At 51.6% G+C, this 18,095-nt stretch overlaps 1 protein-coding gene and 1 long non-coding RNA gene across 2 annotated transcripts; both read left to right on the top strand.

The window, feature by feature from the left end:
* Positions 1-1,790: 1,790 nt before the first annotated feature.
* LOC131563698 (uncharacterized) lies at positions 1,791-4,143 on the top strand. Its single transcript, XR_009275315.1, has 3 exons — positions 1,791-2,030; positions 2,976-3,240; positions 3,902-4,143. It is a non-coding gene; the product is annotated as an uncharacterized LOC131563698 (long non-coding RNA).
* A 4,703-nt stretch (positions 4,144-8,846) lies between these two features.
* Positions 8,847-16,847, top strand: LOC131563356 (proteoglycan 4-like). The gene is made up of 6 exons (XM_058813361.1): positions 8,847-9,129; positions 9,303-9,574; positions 9,642-9,765; positions 13,514-13,658; positions 14,344-15,475; positions 16,818-16,847. The coding sequence occupies exons 1-6, from the start codon at positions 8,847-8,849 to the stop codon at positions 16,845-16,847; spliced, it is 1,986 nt and encodes a 661-aa protein (XP_058669344.1).
* Positions 16,848-18,095: the final 1,248 nt, after the last annotated feature.

Raw genomic sequence — 18,095 nt, 5'->3', positions numbered from 1 at the left:
TCCCTCCCCATTCCAGCCCTAGCGAGAAATGTAGATGATCGCTGGGAATGTGGGATTTGAATTTTAGAAAGAGGTGAACCAGTAAAGAACCTCTATCCAGGCATCAGGAATATGGTTTTTTTCATGTTTCTGTAAGAGGCTATTTCTATTATTAGCAGAAATGCATCTAAATTAAATAATGTCCTGAAAATCTAAAGAAGCTCTTTGTTCTTTCTTGCTTTTCTTTCTTGCTTTTTTTTTAACCTTTTTTTTCTTTTTTTTTTTTTAATTTCATAATAACTCAAATAATTATCTTCACGGTTTGTTTCATAGCTCTGAACGAGGAATGCAGTTGCGGTCAGTTTTTCCATTTGGGAGAACCTTAATGTAGATGTATTTTATACTGCAAGGTAATAAACTGCATGTTTGTTAGTACCTATTATAATCAAATGTCTTGAGCTTTCCCTGTTTCTTAACGTGGGGGTTGCCATTTGGAATTTTGACAAGTCCCTTTAAGTGGGATGGGGGTGAAGGAAGAGGACGGGTGATCAGGAATTTGCCTGTGCTGTTGATGCATTGCTGGAGGTGTCTGGCGCTTGGGAGAAAGTCGCAGGTTTTGGGACTCAGGGTTCGGTAGGTGCCACGGTTCTGGGGGTGTTGTACCTGCAGCCCTGGTGTGCCCAGTGACCCAGGCGTGCTGTGTGTGTCTTGGTGCTCCGATTGACTCCAGAGGGGGACCAGTTTGCGTTTAAAAGCTGCCCTTAAAAATCTGTCACTCCCTGCTTGATACGTCTGGTTTTATGAAAGAATAATTGTTAATAGTTTTATCTTTCGAAAAAAATAAACCAAACAAAAAAATAAAACATCTCCCCAAAAAACCCCACCAAAACAAAACCAACCCCCCCCCAAGAAACCCCCCCCAAAAAAAAAAAACAAAAAAAACCCACACAACCCCAAGAAAAAAAAAAAAAAGAAAGAAAAAGAAAAGAAAAAAACCCAAACAAAAACCAACCAAGCCCCAAAGCACGGAGCCCTGGTTGAATCAGAATTTTTTGGGGCTGCTTGGTACGCTGCCTGGGAAAGTGCATGTAATTTGTAGCTGTTCTTGCTGAACGTGAACCAAACGTGGGTTGAGGAAGAAGTTGAGGTGAGAGTAAAGTAACCCTTGTCTTTAGCACTTGGGATAACTTAGAAAAGTGCCTCTTTTCCCCTGAGGCGGTGGATCTGGTGGCCCAGGCTGCGGGTGTTGCCTGTGGCCACACTTTTTGCAGAGCAAAGCAAGAGGAAATGTGCGGGGAAGTTGGGGAGCAAAGGAGTGCCTGTGGATGCTCCAGAAATAGGCACCTCCACAGGGACGTGTGCGAGCGCGGGCTGGAGCCACGGATGTTGTCTCTGCGCTCGCATCGGGAATTCGAGCTGTGTGCCGCTGTCCTCTAATTTCCCATGACAACATATGGATCCCATAAAGGCAAACATGCCGAAGTGCATCTGTCTGGGTAGTTAACACAAACCAAACATCCCCCGCTCGAGATCCCGCTGCTGCTCCGGCCGCGCTGCGCGCAGCGCTCCTGCCCCAGCCCCTCCGTCTTTCTTCTCCGCCGCGCTCCCGGAGCAGCCCGAGCGCCCGGCAGCGAGCGGGGCAGCGGGTGCCGGGCCGGAGGAGCGCAGGGGTTAAGCGGGGAGAGGGGCGTGCGCCCCGCGGCCCCCCACCCTCCTGGGAGCTGCTCCAGCCCGAGCAGGCTCTGCCCCGGGGTCAAGTCCTAGGACATCCTTCCCTCCCCTCCTGGCAAGGCGGCAGCTCAGGCTGGGAAGGGAAACAGCAGATGAGCGGAGGGCAGAGGTTTGCCCCTCGTCCTGGACGCGGACGTCTGGAGGCTGGGGAAACAGAGAGTTCCCAGTTTTCCAGGTTGCAAAAAGAGGTGATGAGGGGAGGCTGTGTGTGAAAAGAAGGGAAGGAACAAATGACGGCTGCAGGACCAGCGGATAAACCACTACGCAAACACCGAAACACAGCCAAGGAATTAAGGGATAATTCGTACAGAAATCGTTAGGTATGATTACATGTATGTGCACGTGTGTCTCCTCTAAAAAATTTACTTTCCATAAGATTTCTTTGTTCTAGACAAAAAGACAATCCTGGTTGCTAAAATATAAAAAGGGGCTTCCCTTACTTTAATTAGAAATTTTGATACAGCCTCATCTGCAATTGTGTGGGTGCCTCTTGTTTCTATATGTGTATCTCTGCATACGCATAGATGGGATTTTGGGTTCAAATAGCTTTTAATGTGCTTAGCGGAAAGAAGCTCTTAGTATCAGATCTGCAGGGAAAATAAGACTGATTTTTCCCATAGGAAACTTGCTAAAGACACAGCTGAATTATTAGATTAACCCGTTTTTTTGTCTCATGGCATATCTGATGTATTTGCGCAAAGATTTGTATCATTTCATTTCTATGTTATTTTGAACAGACGGAACGAATAGCGGCGCTTTCAAGGGAAGTTATTATTTGCAGAAATGTATACAAATTGAGAGGAACAACTTTGAAGCAAAATGTTTTTCCAAGGCAGTGAATATGGCTTTTTGGACAGGACTCTCAGCAAGAATAGCTGTTATCTTTAACATGTAAAATGGGGGCGAGCAGCTCTGGTTCCCTGGACTCTGCAGCGAGATCAGGTCTTCCCCTGGAGACATGACCTGGCTGCCAGGGGCTCAGGAGGCAGGGGTGGGCCAGATTTGCATAGGTCTGTGGTGAAACTCGGGACTCAGCTGAATTTGTAGGGATCCCTGAGCATATCCCACTGCTCGCCACCCAGCACGGGGGGACTGGGCCAAGGCTCTGCGGTGCTGGAGGCTCACGGGGCACAAGGGGCTGATGTATGCGGAGAGCTAAAAAAAAGTTCCAGGCTATCTTTTAAAATTCAAGCTTTAAAAATTATTGTTGGGAGGGGGGAGATTCAGCTTAGAAAAAGTCTCCATAATATCATCCACTTCCATAGCTGTGTGCTTCTTGGAAATGTGTCTGAAGAATCAGAACAAAGCATGGAAGGCCAGAGTCCTTGAAGGAGCTCCAAATGATAAAGTCTGCCATTCATTTTAAACACTGCGTGCATTGTGGAAACACAGGTCAATTTGAAGGCATTTGTCAGATTTCCAGTTCCCTCTGCTCCTTTGCAATGGAAATTTGCAATCAAATCCCTGTGCTGGAGTTAGGATGTCTGCCTTGATCAGTTTGTATGACTCTATGCCCAAAGCACTGGCCAGGTAAGCTAGCTTTTCCTTTGGAAAGTTTGCTTGTGAGGAGTTGAGCAGGAGAAGGGGGGAAGGTTGAGGGGAATCGAGCTGGGGCAGATGTGTTTGTTCTGGGTTTGGAAGGGGAAAGGGCGGGCAGTCGGCAGCGATGGATTGCACGGGGCTTGCTGAGCTGCAGAGGCGAGCTGATACCATTTAGAGACGCCCAGCAAGAAGCATGGAAAGGGATATTCCAGCAGCAGCACAGTCATTGTTGAGATGCAAAAATGCAGCACGGCTGGAGAGCCACACTGCTGAGCAATTTCAGCCAGATAGCAGGGATTTCTTCTGGAGTCATGTTTGCCTCAGTTACTGGCGGGGGGGCTGCTGCCCTTATTCCTGAGACATGGGGTGCTGGAGGGGAGAGACTATTCCTCTAGAAAAAATGCTGTAGGATTTGGGGAGGTTTGGGCTGAGGGGGATGTTCAAAGGAACATTTATTCTTTTGTCTCCAATCTATTTCTGGGGCTTCACCTGATTATTAAAACACATCGTGCTCTAGGCAGTGGGAGTGACAGGACCTCTGTGGGCTATTCCAGCTGTCCCCAAACCTGCCAAGGCTGCTGCAGGCAGGCTGAGTAAATACCCCTCAGTCAGACAGCAGGTTTGTAACGTGCATTTGCTTGTTTTGCAGGCCGTAACACGAGTGGATGTGTTTGCCATGGAAATAAACACTTGGAATACATCTATATGTTTCTTGGCTTTTTGAGAGAAATGAAGAAAAAAGTCTTGGCATTTAATTAGAAGTCACTAACCTGATAAATATTGAACATCATTTCTTTGTGAGCGGCTCCATGCGCTCAGAGTACTCTATGGATGTATTCCACAATTGCACTTATTTAATGCCTGTATCACCTCGTGCCTATTGTATTTATGTTGTCATCAATGTCAGATTTTAATTAAACAATTAAATCACTGTCACAGTAATTTCCCTAGAAAACTATTTTAAATGAAAAATCCCACAATAAATGTTTGGGAACCATCTTAAAGGGATAAAAGAGGAAAATAAGTTACAGAATAAAATTAAAGTTTTCCCAGAATTAGGGAAAAAACCCCATGTTTTCAGCATTGAGAAGAATTCTGGACTACAGGGTGGTTTCCACGGAATTCAGAGTCTGTCAGCAGGGAGACCAAGACACCTTGGCTTGTCTGGGGGCTGGTCTGGGTCTGTCAGGTGCAGTGGCTGCACAGGGACCCCGGCCCAGGGCTGGCAGTTCCTGTGCTCACCCCCCCCGCTGGGGCCAGGAGCAGTGGCAGCAATGCAACCCTCTCATCTCTGTGCCAGCCAGGTACCCAATGCTCCTCGCAAATAGTCCGTCAGCCTCCTTTCCCTCCGACTTATTTCAGAATTAAGCTGGAGATTTGCAGGAAAGTCTGCATTGAATTATTCACCAAGTTAAGCACCAGCACCAGCTGCACTTACTATATAGTAACCACGTCCTCCACCCCTGTGTTGTAAGCAGTGAGAAATCGGATCTGACATAGCATCTTTGCCGCACTTAATCAAACAGTTCATCGTTATCTCTTTGTAAATATCTGCTCTTATTCCTCTAAAACCTGTACTTCTTTGCTCAGAAAAATCACAAACATGACATGCAAAATTCATCAGACAAGATATCTGCAGGAATCACGCTCCCAGCCGCACGCCACGATATTACCTGTATTTAACATAAGCACATCTGACATTTGCGGCACGTGAGCGGCGCATATTGAAATTGGGGCCCGGGCTGTGACCGCAGCGCCGCGTCCCCCGCAGCCATCCCCGGCCAACAATGCTTCCATTTGTGCCCCGGGAGGGCCCTGCTGAGCCAGCGGGGCTGGGGGCCTCGCTGTGCCCCCTCCCCAGCGCCCGGCCTCGGGGGAGCCCTCCCAGCCCAGCGCCCATCCTGCCACGGCAATCCTGGACAGTGTTTCTTTTAGGTCCACGCTGCGCTTTTGTTGGAATGCAGCTTTGCAGATTGGGTTATGGCTGGGCTGCCTGTGGTTTCTGTCAGCCCTGAAGTGTTTTACAGCTGGAGACGATTTTGAGGGGGTGGGGAGGGGACACATGCAGCCTGTCCACAGCCAGGTCTGATGTTCATCTGCCGCTGTCTCTCTAATTTTTTTCTCCATGTCTCCATCAAAAGGTAAAGGTGGCACTGGAGGGGGTGATGACGACAACGGCAACACCAGGTCCATCCCTTCCCGCTCCTTGTTTTAGCTTGGTTCTCCCCAAAGCAAGCAGAGCCTCGGATTTTCCAGCAGATCCCTTTTCCTCCTGTGGCCACAACAAGCCCAGGTACCTGGTGTGCTGTGCCCGGGCTGGGCAGCCCGAGGCCTGGGCACAGGCTGGCTGCAGGCAGTGCCCTGGGGGGACTCCTGCCCCGGCCAGCTCCACTTGTGAGTTCAGGGCACAGAACCTTTAGCCTAAATTCAACCAGCAAACCCCAAAGCACTCCCTCCATCAGTCCAGAGCTGTGGCAGTCTCTGCAGTCCCCTTGGCTGGGCAGGCCCTTGCCTGGACCCATCCAGGGCCACCCGCATGGTGCCCAGAGCCTCTGCCACCCAAAGGGCCTTGGCAGAGCATATGCAACCAGAAACACATTTTTTATACACGGGAAAGGGGAAAATGGATGAGGTTGCACAGAACCCTCCTCCAAGCAGGAGAGGCTGTGCTGGAGGAAAGTATTGCTCATAATGACACTTAAGCCCAGACACTTGAATGCTAAAGGTTAAACTTACATTCTTCAAGAAAGGGCTCCTTGCCAGCTTGAACTGTGTTGTGTTCACTACTGCCTCCTCCTCCTCTTCATCCACTGTCAATCCACTTTTGGTATGTTTTGAAATAACTGAGGTTTTGGGGTGGATTTGTTTCCTCCCCTAATGTCTGTTCTCTGTACCAGTTCTCCGCCCTATGTCTGTCACAGAGTTAAAAAAAATTTAGAAGTCAGTTTAATACCTGTACAAAAGTGAAGTGTTTTTTTCTTAGCTGCAAACTACTGTAGCTTCAATCCATCAAAGACCAGCCTCAGCACATGTTCTGTCCTCCAGTGACACACAGTTCACAGAACACCATCCTCCACCTCCTGTCCTCAGCTGAATAACCAGAATGAAGATCTGACAATCAGGCTAAAACTGGAATTAAAACACACATTGAAAAACTAATATACAGTAACAATAGGGTGGCAAAATCAGTTTGGGGACAATCCCCACCAGGGCCAGAGACGAAACTGATGGCAATGCTTCCAAATGCTCAAGCTAAGGAAGAAGAAACAGGAAAATGCCCACCCAGGAGTCGCACTTTAAGATGAATTTCAGCATAGTATGAAGAAACAGACATGCAGTTTGGATGCTACATTTAGACCTTACTGATCAAAGAGCACCTTCTCCATATACTTTCATGCTTCTCCCCAGAGATATTTCCCATAAAAAAAGAATAGAAATAATATTACATTGTGCATGCCTTCTAAAGCAGCCTCTACACAGCCTCATGCAGGCTTTTCGTAGAGAATCAGTCAGGTGAAAGCACAGAACACGGATCCCTACATCTCAGCAGCAGCAGCAGGTAGAGGAGACCCAGACAGAAGGCTGGATCAAAGCCTTTGAGGAGGAGCATGGAAAAGAGCCAGAGTGAGCTTCAGAAGTCAAACGCAATTTTTATTTGGGTTCAGAGATGATAAAAGGCCAGCGATGTTCATTTTCCTACTTCCTGCAGCAAGGGAACGGGGGGCTGCAGGGCTCCGCAGCTCGCTGCAGTGTATTTCTTGGCACAGCCCTAATTGTATCTCCTGGTCCCAGTGGAAGTTCACGCTTTTTAATATCTCTTATTGCTTCTGCAATTGCTGCCACCAGTCAGCAATCACAAACAGGAAGCCGTGAGTCAGCAGAGCCATAACCCGTGGGCTGCCAGCGGCCGGAGGAGAGGGACGCTCCTGGAAAACACGGCAAGGGCTGAGCCGGCCGGGAGCCAGCCAGCCCCAGGAGCTGCACCAACCCTGGCTGCCAAACCGGCCCTTCAGCTGACACCAGAACCTGGGATAAAGGCCACACATCAGCCCTTCAGCTGACACCAGAACCCGGCACAAAGGCCCCTTCAGCCGACACCAGAACCTGGGACAAAGGCCCCAAATAAGCCCTTCAGCCAACACCAGAACCTGGGATAAAGGTCCCCAAATCAGCCCTTCAGCTGACACCAGAACCTGGGATAAAGGCCCCTTCAGCTGACACCAGAACCTGGGATAAAAGGCTCCACACCAGCTCTTCAGCCGACACCAGAACCCGGCACAAAGGCCCCAAACCAGCCCTTCAGCCGACACCAGAACCCAGTACAAAGGCCCTGCTGCCCTGGGCACCTTCGCAGAGGTTTCCCTGGGCTGGTCCCCAGGGCTCAGGGCAGTCATGGCAGGGTGAGAGCAGACAAGGACACTGGGTCCCGTTGCCTCTCTGTGCTCCAAAAGGCAGATTTGTTCCCCCATTAGGGAGAGGCACGGCGGAGGAGGCAGCAGTGACCCCTCAGCTGGGATAGTCAGCGTGACCCCGTTTTCACACCGGCGGCACCCAGGGCTTGGCCACACCACGGCTCACGTAGCACGGGGAAGCAGATGATCTATTCCCAGCCTGGTTTCGTCTGCTTCCTAACTGTATTTAGCAGCGAGTTTACTCCAGACTGAGCCTGCGTGAGTAAGTGTGTATGTAAGGGCTGAGGATTGGCTGCAGCAGGCAGAGGGTTTGCTGAAAGGCTTGTTAAGGAAGCACTACTGACCATGCAATCCAATTACATAATGCTTCAAAAAATAACCATGCTGGGAGTTGGGTCTGGGCAGTGCATTTTGGCAGCAGAAAGAGGTATCAAATGTTCATCTTCCAAACCAAAGGCTGACAGTGTATTCGTGCCACAATGTGACACTGCACCTCGGCAGTAAACTGCTCGAAAGAGGAAACTTGCTTCCAGGGGAAATGCCTGCTGTTCCCTTTCAAGGCAGTGCTGCACCCTGCAGACCGACGTTATTTGAGTCCTTGTAAAATTACCACTAATCTCTGCACTCAGGATGCCTCGTGTTTTATGGGCACTCGTATGACGGCAGCTTTGTTTTCTGGGGGGAAAGCAGAGTGCCGAGCAGGGAGAAGCAGGCACCTGGCCGTCAGCAGAGGCTCTCGGGGGTTTTCCTCAGCTCTCTATCTTGCAGTTCCTCTCTGCCACTCTGGACAGGACAGACATACAGATGATGCACAGTATACTGGACAATGTCTGGAAAAAATACCCAGTCCTGCCTGAGGAAGATCCAGACCGAGTCCCACTCCAGGCAGAGCCTGCGTGGAGCTGTGCACCCTTTCTGCCGAGATGGATGCTGGCGGAGGGGACCGAAGGCTCAAACTCCAGGACGGCTCCATCCACGTGTTGTCCGGGATTTAGAAACCCTGTCTCCAAACAGCACTGGCAGCTTTTATCGTAGTTACTAATTTAACTGCTGGGCTGCTCCGAAGGCGTCACAGAGAAGGCGCATTTTTGGTGAATGAGGCAACAGCAAACTAAGGATCTTGTGAGCCGCTGCGCAGCTGCCTGTACCTGAGCCGTGGGGCTGGGCTGCCGGGGATGCTGCATGCGGCTCTGGCCCCTGGCCCTGCCTGGGCACTGGGGATCCCAGGGCCGGGATCGCCCCGGGCGCTGCCCAGGCCGGGAGCCCCCGGAGACACGGGCGAGCCCCGCGCTGCTGCCGGGCTCGAAGGGGTTACGGGCGGCTCGTCCGGCCCGGCCCGCCCCGCCGCCTGCCCCGGCGGTTCCCGGCTGTTGCCGGCTGTTCCCGGCTGTTTACCTGGCAGCGCCGGCCGGAGGCCGCGCTGACATCACCGCCGCGCCCCCTCCGTCCGTCCGTCCGTCCGTCCGTCCGTCCGTCCGTCCGTCCGTCCGTCCGTCCGTCCGTCCGTCCGTCCGTCCCTCCCTCCCTCCGTCCGTCCCGCCCGCCGCGGGGCCGCCGCCGCCGGGGCAGCGCTCGGCGAGCCCGAACGGCGCGGTCACCCCGCAGGGCCGCCCCCCCTTCCCCGTGCCCCCGGCCTAGCCCGGCCCAGCCCGGCCCGGGCACACGCGGGGCCCGGCGCTGCCCACCCACCTGGCTGCCACGTCGCAGCCGCGTGCTGGCCCGGGGCCACCATGCTGCCGCTGCTCGCCGCCGGCGCCCTGTGCCCGGGGCTGCGCCTCGCCGGCAGGCCCGGGGGCCCGGGACACCAAGGCCGGCGGCGCAGGTGCTCGCCCCTGCGGGGGCTGCTCCGCCAGCCCGCGGCCGAGCTGCTCTGTGGATGCTTTCTTGGTGCAATTGGGCAGGGAGCCAAAGTATGCAGCTTAAAGGAAATGTTTAATAAAGACACAGGAGCCTCAAACTGTTTATTTTTCCTTGCAGAAAGGTGGAGAGACGATGTCCCTGGAAAGGCTGCCGGGCCAGGCGCGGGCCGAGGCCCAGCCGGGGCTGAAGCTGCCTCTCACCTCTCCCTCCCCTGACAGCCCCTGCCGCGGGGTCATAAACCGTGGGGGGAAAAGGCAGCCTATTAGTAACTCTATTAAGTCTCCATTAGTTAGGTGTGAACTCATTACTCTAATATACCTGGAGGTGGGATCCCACTTGCAGGACATTAGCGCTGCAATAAGCACGTTTACCACCCGAGCTGGACCGAACGAGGAGAGGATGGAGCAAAGGACAGGAGCCTCTCACACCTGGGGCAGCACCCGCCGCAGCAGCGCCACAGAGAGCCCTTCTTGCCACGCCTGCCCTGGGCAGCTGAACTCTCCCACACAGGCCTCCTCCCTGTCCCCACGGTCGCTGCCCCATGAGCAGCCCCTAAAGCAGCCCTGCAGTAGCGACGGGGCAGCCACAGACACACAGCCTGCTCATCTGCTGCACCATGGGAAGCTGCTCTCCCACCCTGTTGTAGGAGCAGTCATTTGGGTTGGAAACGTTCCCCAGCACTGCCAAGGACACCAGTAACCCGTGTGCCCCGGTGCTGCACCACAGAGCCTGTAAATCCCCTCCAGGGCTGATGACTCCGCCGCTGACCTGGGCACCCTGTGCAAGGACCACACAGCACTTTCAGAGAAGAAATCTTTCCTGACTGCTAAAGCACAGATATCCTGAGCTAGAAGGAACCTACAAGGAACATTGAGTGCAATTACAGGACAGGACAGACCCAAGAATCCCACTACATGCCTGAGAGCTTTTCCAGCCCTTCCTGAATGTCTAGTCCAGTCTCAACCTCCCCTTTGCCTGGCCTGGCCTTTTCGATGTGTTGGTGTTTTGTGACAGGAGCTGTTCTGCTGTCCGCAGCTGAGCACCCTGTGAGGAACTCAGGCAAACTAAATAATGAGCTTATAGGAAATCAATTAATTAATAATAGATAGGATGCAGGAGCAGGGCTTAAAGGGGTTTGCTGAGTTAGCACAATGAAAAATATGACTGTGTGTAGAAATCTGGAGGCGTAGAACTTTTTCTCCACCTTTTCAGTAGTTTGAACATGCCAACATGAGACGCCTGAGCCCCAGTGCCCTCTGCCAAAGCCCGTCACACACAGGTACTGTTTGCCCTGCAGAACACAAAGACTGTGCACCATCTCCTTCCCGTCCTTACTGGCACTTCAAGGCTGCACAAAAGCACAGCCCATGCACAACTCTTCCCAAGACCAATTTTTAAGCCCATTTGTTCCTAAATAGCGCTAAACTGTACACGATCCCTGAAAAAAAGCTGTCCAAGACCATACAAGTAGGATTTTAAAAATTATTTCAGGAGGAAGCATGATCTTGTTTCTAAGATCCTTGGCCAAAAAGAGTATAAAATTAATGGTATTAAGTTCCTAAAAATACTCTTGAGGATCTGGGAGTTGGAATAAGGGCTTGGATTCTATTCCTAGCTCTGCCACAGACTCACTGTCTGCAATGAAGGACCAGCTCAGATGGGACACGGGATATGCTGCAAGTGCCCAGAAATGCACTTCAGAGCTCACTCCCCCCACCTTTTGCCCGATTTCCCATTTTGTGCAATGGGTACAAAAGTGACTCTGATGGAGCAGAGCACATGACAGGGGATGTTGGTGTAATTCCTCCTGGTTTGTTTCCAGAGCACCATGAAACCATGTCCTCTCATGGTGCCTCAATGATCAAGCTCACCTGCCCTTTTCCTTCTCCCTTCTCTATTTCTCTGGAATCAACTCTTAAAATTCAGAACACCAGCAAGTACAAACAATTGTGATTAAAAAATAAACTACCTGCTAGAAAAGTGCTTTTTCCCTCCCAGCAAGCACACTTCCTTGCACTGTCCTCCTGGTCAGTGGCAGTTTGTCTACTGAAAGGGTGCTCAAGTCCAGTGCCCTGCAAAATTCAGCATTAAGTCTGTCTCTTTACTGCCCTTAACAGGAGAGACAGGCATCCTTAAAATGCAACACTTGTTTTTACCCCTGGAAAATCATGAAATATTTACCTTTTAATATGTTATGTTATATCTAGGAAAATTGTTTCATTATGTAAAAATGATTTTATGGGTCTTTCTCAACCTGTTTTACTATTACTCTGTTAACTAAGGTACCTGTTTTTGCATGGAATCTCATACAAAAATGGATTAAAATAATTGTGAAAGTTTCTAAAATCTGAACAAGTTATTGTGGCAGGATGCCCAATGACAAAACAACAGCCCATCAGCAAAGCCTAAGCTAAACTCACTGGTGGCTTCTCTAATTACAAAAAAGGGACATCCCAATGGTACTTTGACAGAATCTCAAATCCCTTTAATTCCCTGTGTGTCTTAGCAATGAAACCACTTTTGGCACAGTAATTTAAACTGCTAGATAGAAGATTCAAAATAGTACATTTCAGTGATAAATAGTAAAGTTTTTGCCCCGGAGTTGCTTTTACACCAGCATGAGGCACTGAGATGGGACAGAATCCTGAGACCGAGTCCTGTATGGATCCCAGACCCTGCCAGGTTCTGCCATCAGTGAAAGTATTCCAAGAGAAATGAAAACCCAGGCAGTGAAAATCTCTGCTCACCCCACTAAAGGGAGGAAAAGAGACCGACATTTCCATGGGTGATTCTGTCTCATGAAATCAAGTATTTAAATGACTTCTATTTACACGGGATTTTGAGAAATAATGCTAATTTGCAGAATTGGCATCTGGGGTATGAGTATATATACCCTGGGAGAGCACTTAGGGAGCCTTTGTGAAGCTAAGTAATAAACGCTTTGTCTTCACCACACTATTTATGGGTTGCTTGGGGGCATCCTGCTCTCCTCCTGCCCCTACCTGGGCATAAAATTATTGCCCAACTAGGTTTTAATCAGAGCAACAGTAAATCTGAATGACCACACATGCACAGCCATTCCTGCTCCCTGATCTCCAGCATTAATTATAAAGCGAGACTGTTTACACAGTACATACCACTTTCCTGACTTCTTTCTTGTTTATGTCTAAACCTTTATGGACATAAAACTTTGGAATTTGCTTTTGGAATAAAACTGCAATTTAAGTGGCAATAACTGTTGGAAAACAACTCAGCTCTGGCTCCCCCGGTGCCGCAGTCACGGCAGGTTTGCACTGGAGCCTCCCCAGCGCAGCCTGTTGGTTCAGGTCATCTCCTTGCTGTCCCAGAAACTGCAGATGGAGACTGCTCCCAGCAAACACTCCAGCTTTCCCTGCCCAGTCCCTTCCTGCACTTCTGCCCACGTCTGGCTGCCCTGTGTGTGTCCCTGCACACCCCGCTCTGGGGTTTGTGCTGCTCGCCCTGTGCCAGCCTGGGCTCAGGTCCTCAGCCCTCCCCTCCCAGGGTTCTGACCTGGCGGCCTCTTTGCTCCTCCACACAGAGCCCTGTCCCATGCGCTAAGACACCCCCCATGTCAGATTTCCCCTGAAAGGGAAATTTTTCTTGTACAGTAAGTCCTTACAAACAAACGAGACCTCCATCAGATGCCATACACAAGTGAGGGTACCAGTAGTAAAGTTACTGATGCTCCACAAGCACTAAATTATTCCTCGTCACACTGGCCTGGCTGCTCATTTTGTCAGGCTGTCACACAATAAATTAATACGTTGGCTGTTTGGGGCTGAGAACTCTTCTATTTGTTCAGTAAAACAGATACTGCACACCCCGGGCACCATATAAAAATAATAAATTACCATAGCACACAGGCAAGGTATTACTTGTCTCTCTCCTTGCCTTTACTTTATCCCCTCCATCCTCTGCCTTTCCTCTGATCAATTCATCTCCCATTTACTTTCTATTTCTGTCTGTAGGTTTCACTCTAATACACACCGCTCCGATATTCCAACCATGCCACCTGCTCCACAAGTACAACTACAGAGGCTCCACGGATGTGGAGAAGAGGAAATCAACAAAAGTTCAAGGGGAGGAGAAGAAAGAATGTCTATACTGCATACTGCAAGAATATTAAGAAAAAGGAATCAAGCCTCTACCTGGTGCTGTCTCTTACGCTGACTTGGACGCCTCCCGATTCCTGCCAGACTCCCTTTACTCTTCACATCCAACTCAGAAATGTGGAGACTTGGTAGCCAGAGGAATTGAACAGCCTTCTCTATGTAGGCAGGTTGGGAAGTCTTTGACCCAATCTCCCTTGTAGGTTAAAATGTCCTTTAATTCTGGTGGGCTGTGCTGCGATGGGAATGAATAAACTCTCTCTTCATTTTAGCGTCCAGCTCATGGAAGCTGCACAGGCTGGATGTTAAGTCTGTCCAAATTCCTTTCCTCTTTGGCAAGGTTATCCTACCTACAAAAATAAGAATTAAAATTCAGGTTTTGTTTGGCTTCTTACAAGTTCAGATCCTGCCCCACATTTTCCAGGACATAGTTCCAACCCAAGTTTTAGCACATGGGCTCCCCAAGAGCACCCGCAAAGTCACAGGAAGTCATCAAGTTATTGCAATACTAAGTGCATTAATGTTTCCAAAGCATCACATAATCTTAACTAATAAAAAACTCAACAGAATTTACTGTTTGTTCTTTAAAAAAAAAAATAAATAAGCAAAGAAGCAAAATTTAAATATTTATTGAAAAGCTAAATATTGTAGCCTTGTGCAGTTATTGGCAGGAGATGCTGTGCAAACAGAGTGCCGGCAGGCTGCTGCCTCCCACATCCCTGGGCGCTGGCCCGGGGCCCGCACACCCCGCACGCCACACCCCGGGCCCCGCTCGCCCCGCACACCCCGCACACCGCGCACCGGGCCCCGCACACCCCGCACACCGCGCACCGGGCCCCGCACACCCCGCACACCGCGCACCGGGCCCCGCACACCGCGCACCGGGCCCCGCACACCGCGCTCGCCCCGCTCGCCCCGCACACCCCGCACACCGCGGCCCGCCCCGGGCCCCGCACGCCCCGCACCGGGTCCCGCACACTGCGTACGCCCCGCACCGGGCCCCGCACACCCCGCCCCGGGCTCCGCGGGCTCCGCACACCCCGCACACCCCGCACCAGGCCCCGCACACCCCGCCCCGGGCTCCGCACGCCCTCCGCACACCCCGCCCCGGGCTCCGCACGCCCTCCGCACACCCCGCACCGGGCCCCGCACGCTCCGCACACCCCGCACCGGGCCCCGCACGCCCCGCACCAGGCCCCGCACACTGCGTACGCCCCGCACCGGGCTCCGCACACCCCGCACCGGGCCCCGCACACCCCGCACGCCCCGCACACCCCGCACCGGGCCCCGCACACCCCGCACCAGGCCCCGCACACTGCGTACGCCCCGCACCGGGCTCCGCACACCCCGCACCGGGCCCCGCACACCCCGCACACCCCGCACCGGGCCCCGCACACCCCGCACCAGGCCCCGCACCGGGCCCCGCACACCCCGCACCAGGCCCCGCACACCCCGCACGCCCCGCACCGGGCCCCGCACACCCCGCACCAGGCCCCGCACACCCCGCACCGGGCCCCGCACACCCCGCACCGGGCCCCGCACACCCCGCACGCCCCGCACCGGGCCCCGCACACCCCGCACCGGGCCCCGCACCGGGCCCCGCACGCTCCCCGGGAAAGCGGCGCGGTTCTGCTCTGGCCCATCTGCGGCTCCGGGCCGTGTCGGGCCCACCCCGCCTGCCCGGTCCTCCCACGGGAGGTGCGAGCAGAGCCCGCTCGCGGGGCAGGGCGGACACCGGCAGGGGCAGGTACCGGTGCCGGGGCAGGTCCGGGGGTGCTGGGGCAGCCCGGCCCGGCCCGGCCCGGCCCGGCGGAGCTCCAGGTGAGCCGGGCTGGCCCAGGGCAATGTTTGCTGCCTCTGGCATCTGATTCCCTCCCCTCCTATCCCACGTGGTCGTGCATTAGTGATGGGCGCTGCTGGCAGATGGCAAAGTTCGAGCCGGGCTAATTAAACATACCGAGCTAATAACCTTCCATTTTTGGACTGGTATAATTCATAATTTAATGTATTGCTGCTGAGACATTAACCTTTCAATGACTGGCACAGTGCCCACAGCAGCGTGAGTGCTGACCATCTTTCAGGAAAATGAGTATTATTGTTAAAACAGGTATAAATCATTCATGGCTTCAGCTTTTGTGTCAAGCTGCACACGAAAATAAGTAGTAGACTGGGTAATTTATTTACCTTTTGGTGGTTATTCTTATGATTTCATGATCATATTTTCTGATTCATAAACACTGGCCAATTGCCATTCTGTTCTCGTTTTACCATTTCAATATTGCAGTGGTTATTCCGATTTCCATCTTTTAACAAGTTCAAGACTGGTGCAGAGTTGCTTGATCCAGGCACAAACATAATCTCATTTCAAGGAGGAAAAACTTTTTTTAAACTAATTCCACAGTATTCAATGCAATATTTAAAGCTACCAACTTGTTACAATTTAGCACTTTGCTCAAAGAAGTGTTTCTTTGGAAACTGGTGCATAAACACACAGATTAAAAACTTTTCAAAATTCTCCTTCAGAGGCAGCTGGAAGGAAGCTCACAGGTTACTAAAGAGTTTAGTAAAGATCATGTCCTATCTCTTCCAATCAAATGGTGAACGAAAATGGCCAATGCTCAGTCAAAAGGGCAAACTATCTCTGTCTTTGAAGGCACATTAAAGATGACTCTAAAAAAAATCCTAAGTGGATGCTGAAGAACTAATCCATTTGCAAAATTGCTATTTTTGAAGATTTTGAAGAAAGAAATTAACTAAGGAATCACCAAGAAGCTGTTTGTGAACGTCTGTCACACTTTGTGCCTAGGATAATGCCGAGCCCAGGACATTTTGGAGGCATAAGAGAACAAGGAGCAATATCAGCATTGCTGATTTCAGGCTTCTCCTCAGAACTTCATATGGTCACTCTCAGGACTGTATGAGCACCGCCAGAAGATAAAGCATTTGAACCTGTTCATGGGGACAATACTCAGAGAGAGCCCCTTGGAACAGGAATTATTTGAGAGGTTGAGGTTGCTCTGGGTACCTTCTCATACTGGAAACATACAATGTTAGACCCAAGAACATCTCTTTTTTCTATTGATAATGATGCAGGAGAGAACCCCTCACTCCTACAAGTGATCACCTGCCTCTCTTAACCTGTATCTGTGTCACCTGTGCCCAGGTGTACCTGTACCCTCCCTTTGGGTTCTGAGACGTGTCATGGAACCAGATGCACCTGGATCAAAGCCTGGCAGCTCCTTTTGCCATGGACGCTACAGTGTCCCTGCATTTCACTCCCTCTGCTGGTTCCAGCTATACATCAAACTAAGGTTTTGAGACCTGAAATTTCTTTAAGGCTGGGACATCTAAAATTCACCGGGATCTCCAGGCTCTGCTGTCCTTACAGGCAGCTGGCAGGGATGCAGCCCTTGCTCCTCCCAGGCACAGCACCCTGGGCTTGGGACAGGACCAGCACTGCCGGCACTCCCCGTGGTCAGCCTGGGTGGGGAGTGTGTCCATTCCACACTGGATGCCCCCCTGAACGAAGGCAGGGCCTCTTTCAGCTCACGGGGCTGTATTATTACCTGCTGGGTGAAGAGCCCTGTGTGGCTGCAGGTGGCTGCTGTCCCTGCCCTGTGCCTGCTGCTGCCTGCTGTGCCGAGGGAACCCAGGGAACCGGAGCCTGGCCTTCCAACATCTGGCAGCTCAGCAAGAAAGATCAGAGAAAGGCTTTTGAGGAACACCCTCCAAGGCTGAAGGAGCGGGGGTATCCCAGCTGTGGGTGCATGCTGCTGCTGGCACAGCTCCTTGGCAAGCCAAGGGCCCCCCAGCCCTGGTGGAGCACGGGCCCTCCTGGCCAAGCTCCCGACCCAGCCGTGCTGCGCAGATGGGCTCTTGTGCAATTCTCTGCTTTCCAGCAGCCACGTGATTCTCTATGGCAAGAATTACTCAATGTGCAGTTCCTGTCTGAAGTGGCCTATCCAAAGTATTCAAAACAAGTTCTGAGCAAACCCGCATCTCGAGGGCTGCTGTTGCCTTTAGGCAAATATTGTTGTTATTTCACAAGTGGGAAAACTGAGGTAATTTTTTTTCTTTAAAGGGGGCAGATGCTGCACATGTACAGGCACTGAACATCCTTGGTCCTTGTCTAAAGCTGAGAGGAAGCATTAAAAGACCTAAATGGGATAGAGGGGCTGCAAATTTGGGCATGAATCCCCCAGAACCATTATGCTTTTTGCCACACACACATTTACTTTCTGTAGAAATGGACTTTGTACCTCATTGTTCAAATACTTGTCTGCAGTTATTCTGTATTTCAGGTTTTTGGTATTTCAGGTTTTTGGTATTTCCCCCTCGTTCACATGCCAGGTGGCAAACCCCAAACTGGAGCAGAAGTCACTTCCTACTCTGTGGTTATAAGAGAGTTAAAGTTCAGATGTCTAATTGCTCTCTCGAGGCC

This window comes from Ammospiza caudacuta, chromosome 13 (genome assembly GCF_027887145.1).
Source record: "Ammospiza caudacuta isolate bAmmCau1 chromosome 13, bAmmCau1.pri, whole genome shotgun sequence".
In the NCBI taxonomy this organism is placed as follows: Eukaryota; Metazoa; Chordata; class Aves; order Passeriformes; family Passerellidae; genus Ammospiza; species Ammospiza caudacuta.
Note: the sequence above shows the minus strand (reverse complement) of the source record. Positions and strands in the feature narration are given on the sequence as shown.

Excerpts from the sequence above, each read along its gene's own strand:
- LOC131563356 (XM_058813361.1), top strand. The coding sequence starts at position 8,847 with ATGCGGCTCTGGCCCCTGGCCCTGCCTGGGCACTGGGGATCCCAGGGC. Across the intron at positions 9,130-9,302 it reads GTCCGTCCGTCCGTCCGTCC|CCCGGCCCAGCCCGGCCCGG; the intron begins GTCCGTCCGTCC and ends CCCCCGGCCTAG. Across the intron at positions 9,575-9,641 it reads CAATTGGGCAGGGAGCCAAA|AAAGGTGGAGAGACGATGTC; the intron begins GTATGCAGCTTA and ends TTTTCCTTGCAG.